Source organism: Mauremys reevesii, linkage group 6 (genome assembly GCF_016161935.1).
Source record: "Mauremys reevesii isolate NIE-2019 linkage group 6, ASM1616193v1, whole genome shotgun sequence".
Lineage (NCBI taxonomy): Eukaryota > Metazoa > Chordata > Testudines > Geoemydidae > Mauremys > Mauremys reevesii.
Window position 1 is genome coordinate 4,078,833 of NC_052628.1, and position 5,333 is coordinate 4,084,165.

The 5,333-nt window shown below is 53.7% G+C and overlaps 1 protein-coding gene across 2 annotated transcripts; it reads left to right on the forward strand.

Moving 5' to 3' along the window:
• Positions 1 to 363: 363 nt before the first annotated feature.
• On the forward strand, positions 364 to 4,715 carry RPP25L (ribonuclease P/MRP subunit p25 like). 2 transcript variants are annotated; one of them, XM_039542784.1, is made up of 2 exons: positions 364 to 641; positions 3,938 to 4,715. In XM_039542784.1, exon 2 carries the CDS (start codon positions 3,947 to 3,949, stop codon positions 4,502 to 4,504), a length of 558 nt encoding a protein of 185 aa, XP_039398718.1. In that variant the 5' UTR covers positions 364 to 641; positions 3,938 to 3,946; the 3' UTR covers positions 4,505 to 4,715. The 2 variants fall into 2 exon arrangements, with proteins under 2 accessions (XP_039398718.1, XP_039398719.1); XM_039542785.1 differs by lacking the exon at positions 364 to 641 and adding an exon at positions 1,512 to 2,761.
• Positions 4,716 to 5,333: the final 618 nt, after the last annotated feature.

The following is a 5,333-nucleotide window of genomic DNA, read 5'->3' on the forward strand; positions in this document are numbered from 1 at the left end:
GGCAGTGCCGGGAGCTGTTCCACCGCTGACCCGCCTGCACCCCACAGGGCTGGGGACCCCACAGCGGTTCCAGGCGGGAGCCGGAGCTGGGGAGTGTGTGTGTGGGGGGGGTTATAACTTTCCCAGGCACTGGCCAGCTCGGGGGTGTCTCCCCGGTCCTGGCGCCTGGTCCTGACTACAAGCATCCTGGCCAGGTGACGTCACGCACATCCTGTCGTCATCGTAACCACTGACGTCACAGGGGTACCCTACTCGGTAGCTGAGCAGCAAGGGCGCCATGGAAACGGCGGGGGAGGGCGGGGCTGGGTCTCCTGACAGGCGGGGGGCACGCGCTACGGCCCGGAACCCAGCGGGGCCGCCATGACGCAGCAACGGCCGTTGAGGAGGGAGCGTGAGTGACGTCGAGCGACGGCGACGGCGCAGGGGGCACAAGGCGCGGGGCGCTCACGTGACTGAGGGGGGCGGGGCGGCCAGACTCGCGGCCGTTGGCGCACGCGGCCGCGCCCCTCCCCAACCGTCACTCTGCGCCCCCCGCCCCGCCCCCCTAACGTCGCCCGCGCGACGCGCTCTTGAGCTGGAAGCCGCCGCCTGGGGCTTGCGGGGCTGGCGGTGCGTGCGGCGTTTCGCTCCAGCCGGGAACGGTGAGAGCGGCGGGGGCGGGGTAGGGCAGCGTCTCCCCTTCCTCCTCCCGCCCGGCGGGGCCTCCCCTCCCCTCCCGTCCCTCCCGCACCCACCGGCACCTCCCCCTCGTCCTCGGGTCCCGGCCCCTCAGCCTCGTGATGGGGGCACAGCCCCTCTCTCCCCCGTGTCTGTCCCACCCCCGCACACCCACCCACCCATCCAGCCCAGTCCCACCTGCAACCCCAGGCGATCCCCTCCCTTATCTGACCCCCTTTCCAACCCTCAGACAAAAACACCCCCCTATCCATCGCCCCGCGCAGGGACCACCTATAGCCACCCTCCCTGCCCCCTGAGCAGAGACCCCCATATCCATCACCCTGAGCAGGGACCCCCATATCCATCACCCTGAGCAGGGACCACCTATAGCCACCCTCCCTGCACCCTGAGCAGAGACCCCCATATCCATCACCCCTGAGCAGAGACCCCCATAGCCACCTCCCTGCACCCTCGAGCAGAGACCCCCCTATCCCTCACCCCCGAGCAGAGACACCCCCATAGCCACCCTCCCTGCACCCCTGAGCAGGGACCCCCATATCCATCACCCCTGAGCAGTTATCCCCCCATCCACCCTCCCCACACCCCTGAGCAGGGACCCCCATATCCACCACCCCTGAGCAGGGACACCCCCATAGCCACCCTCCCGCACTCCTGAGCAGAGACCCCCATAGCCATCACTCCCGAGCAGAGACCCCCATAACCATCACCCCTTAGCAGCCCCCCCCATATCCAGCCTCCCTGCACCCCCGAGCAGGGACCCCTCTTCCCCCATCCTTCTTGTAGCCCCAAGCAGAGACCCCTCTTCCCCTGTATCCATCCCCACTAAACCTCCAAGCAGAGACACCCCCACTGTTTCCATCCCCTGCACTCAAGCAGAGATTCCTCTCACCCCTGTATCCATCACGCTGAGCAGAGACCCCCTCCCGCCATATCCATCTGCTTGGACCCCTGAGCAGAGATCCCTGTATCCACTGATTCCCAAACCCCCATACACACCCCTGAACAGAGAGACATACACCCCATATTCATCCTCTTGGGCTCCCCGAGCAGAGACCCCTGTATCCATCAATCCCAAACCCTCATACACACCCCTGAACAGAGACCCCCCATATTCATCCATCCCAAACCTTCCTACACCCCTGAGCAGAGATCTCTCTCCTTCCATACCCATTTCCCCCCTCATCCCCTGAGCATAGGCTCCCCCATATCCATCCTGCCTTACTCCCTGAGCAGGCACCCTCCTCCCCCATATCCATCAATCCCCAACACCCCTCACACACACACACGCACACACTCCTGAGCAGAAACCTCCCTCCCCCCATATCATCCCTCTGCACTTCTGAACAGAGACCTATTGTATCCATCCATCCATCTATCCCAGCCCTCCCACTCTCGGTATCCATTCCCCTGCACCACTGAATGGAGACCCCTCTCTCCCTATATCTAGCCATCCCAACCCACACCCCTGAGCAGAGATCCTCTCACCTGTATCATCCCCCCACACCCCTGAACAGAGACCTTCTTCCCTTCCCTGTGTCCCTGAGCAGAGACCCTCCCTCCCCCATGTCCCTGCCTCCCATGGCTTATATCTATCCATCCCAATCCCTCCCATGCACATCCCTGAGCAAAGACCCTCCCCCATCTCCTGTATCTCTCCTTTCCAATCCTTCACCCACATCTATCCACGCAATCCCTTCCACCCTGCAGAGTTGAGAACTTTACCCAGCCTCCACATCCATCCCAGGCCCCCTGTCTGTTTCCCAACCCTCCTCTCAAACCCTAAGCAGAGACACCCCCCCATTAGTTACATATCTTTTCCCCCCAAAAACTGAGACCTCCATACTTTCACACCTCACATCAGCCAAGATCTGACCCCAGGCCTTGTACAATAACTGGCTAGAGACAGGGGGCTCTTATCCTTCCAGTTCATCCAGCCTCCTTCAGTAAAATTCCCCTTCTATGGGCTGCATGTATCATCAGGCTTTGAGTTATTCTGGGGATGGGAATTGTATGTCTCTGATGTGAAATATCTTAAGGGTTCATGTTGTGCTGGCTCCAGAGTCCCTCATGAGGCACAGATGTGGTAAATGTCCCATTGATGTAAAAATAACAGTCCTTCCATCCTCTGAGCTCATCCAAATGACTTCATTCCTGCATTTCACCAGTGACTCTGTTTAGTTTTACCATTTCTCTGTGCTTGGGACTGCAAAACTACATCAGTTAGTTTCAGTTTCTGGCTCCCAGGTGCTAGCCACACAGAAGCAAAGCTTGGATTGCAGATAATGCACAGTAATGTTTGAATCCAAACTACCTGCTATTTCTTATTTACTTTTTCAACGTATCAGATTGTTCCTATGAATCTTTTGTGTGACTGTTGTCATCTCTAACTCCAGAATCATCTCTAAAATCTCTAACTCCAGTACTTGGCAGCATCTTAGACTGGAGAATTTCATTTAATCAGGCAAATAACATTTTTCAGTAGAGTTATGTGAAATGGAGGTGTTTGGTATGTTTGGGCCTACTACTCAGTATGCATTCTTCTATGTCATGGTACCTATAGGTGCCTAAAACTGTCCTGATCATCTCAAAGCAAATCTGAGCAGCATGAGTAAATATCAGAGCAGAGACTGTCTTCCTGTGTTTCTGTGCAGTCTCTCACAGAATGAGATCCCTGGGTGCTGCCAAAACACAAGTAGTTGAATATGAATTAAGATACTGTTTAGATTGAGTTCACCTAGGTACTCTAGAACAGGGGTTCTCAACCTTTTTCCTTTGGAGACCCCCCCCAATATGCTATTAAAAACTCTATGGTGGGGGGGAGGGGCTAGGCTTCAGCCACTGGAAGGGGGTTGGGAGCCTCGGGGAATGGGGGGCTCAAGGCTTCTGCCCCTTGGGGTTGGAGAGTGGCTCAGGGAGCATCTGCTGGGGCACCAGTGATCCAGGCTTCAGCCGCTGGGGCTTGGGGCTCCAAGCACCCTGTTTGGCGGACCCCCTGAAACAGCTCATGGACCCCCAGTGGCCCACGGAGACCCAGTTGAGAATTGCTGCTCTAGAACACGCTAGAAGTCAGAATATAGTATCTAGCACAATGGGGTCCCAGTCCATGACAGGGTCTCAGGTGGTATGGTAACACAAATGAATAAAGTGTGGATTCTACTCAACTTTTACCAGTCAGGTAATGTAGCCCGTGAATTTAGGTATGTTGTCTTTGTGAATCATAATTAGAAATATTCATTGATGCTGTTCTTCTCATTTACAGTGGTCTGCGATGGAGAATTATAAGAAATCCAAGATTGTGGAGAAGCCCTCTCCCCTTCCATTCACCAACCTGCCTTCAGATATTATTGAGATGAAAGTGAAGGATGGCAGCAAAATCAGAAATCTTATGGGTTATGCCATCGGCAAGATGGAGTCGGACTCAGTTAAGCAGATTCTTTTCACTGGCTCTGGCAAAGCCATCAGCAAGACTATCACTTGTGTGGAAATCATGAAGCGACGGCTCACGGGACTCCACCAAATCACCAAAGTGCTCTTCAAACAGACTGAAGAGATCTGGGAGCCCATTGTCCCTGAGGCTGGTCTAGATGCCTTGACAGTGAAGAGAAATATTCCTGCCATATGTATCTTGCTGAGCAAAGATGCGCTAGATTCCCAAGAGCCTGGGTATCAGGCCCCAGGCTCTTTTGATGCCTTCTGGATCGAGACACTTAAAGCAGAGTCCCAGGGACAAATTAAGAGAAAGCAGGGTGGAGGAAGGGGGGCTGGCCGCACAGGAAAGCATCCTAGATCTGTTGGAGGACGTGGAGAATCCTACAAAAAGCCTTGAGACGAAGATAAATCAGAAGCAATTGTTAATTGCATCAAGAACAAAAAAACAAGCCACCTAGTGTGGCTCAAGTGCTACCACCAAACACAGAGGGACTGAGCTCCTTGGTAGAGAAGAGCTGAAAACCTAGCACAATTGGGAGAGGGATGAGGGGCATGTGAAAACAGATATGGTCGTAGCCATGGCAAATAAATTCTCATAACAAATCTGGCATTCTATTTTGACAAGGTTTTTTGTTGAAGACCTCCTTGGTGATACTTTGCTGCTTATGCTTTAAAAATGAGGCAAGGTAGACTGGACTTGCCGAAACTCTGTTTAATGGTAATTTGCCAGAAGTCATGAGGCCAAAACTAATCTGCATGAAATGGAGTAGGTTTCAGTTGCCATGGATGTTGCTTTGAAGATGAAACGTGCTATGGCGCAGTCTGAGTGAGCCATGCGTCTGTTTTAGAGATGAAAGGGGAGTGGGCTATGTTGTAGAACTCTGAGCTTGAGGTTGCATTTTTGGCTTTCCCAACTAGCTATTGCAATGGCATTTTGTTGGACTGGACCTCCTAACAGAGCTTTTGGGCTCAGTTTCTCTTTTTTGGGTATGTTCTGCTAATCCCTTGAAAGAGACTGGTGATCTGAATAAGGAGCTGGGATCTCAGCTCTGGCAGTTAGTGCTTGTGTGACCTTTGGGGAGTCACATCACTTCTATTCCTCATTTTCCTTGTCTGGAGAATGGGGGATGTTGTATGTATGTCATAGAGGTTTTGCGAGGATAGTAATTGGTATAAATCATCTTGACATACAGCTCTGTATAAGTGTTCGATACAATTGTTAATAG

Coding starts and splice junctions, on each gene's coding strand:
- RPP25L (XM_039542784.1), top strand. CDS start 3,947: ATGGAGAATTATAAGAAATCCAAGATTGTGGAGAAGCCCTCTCCCCTT.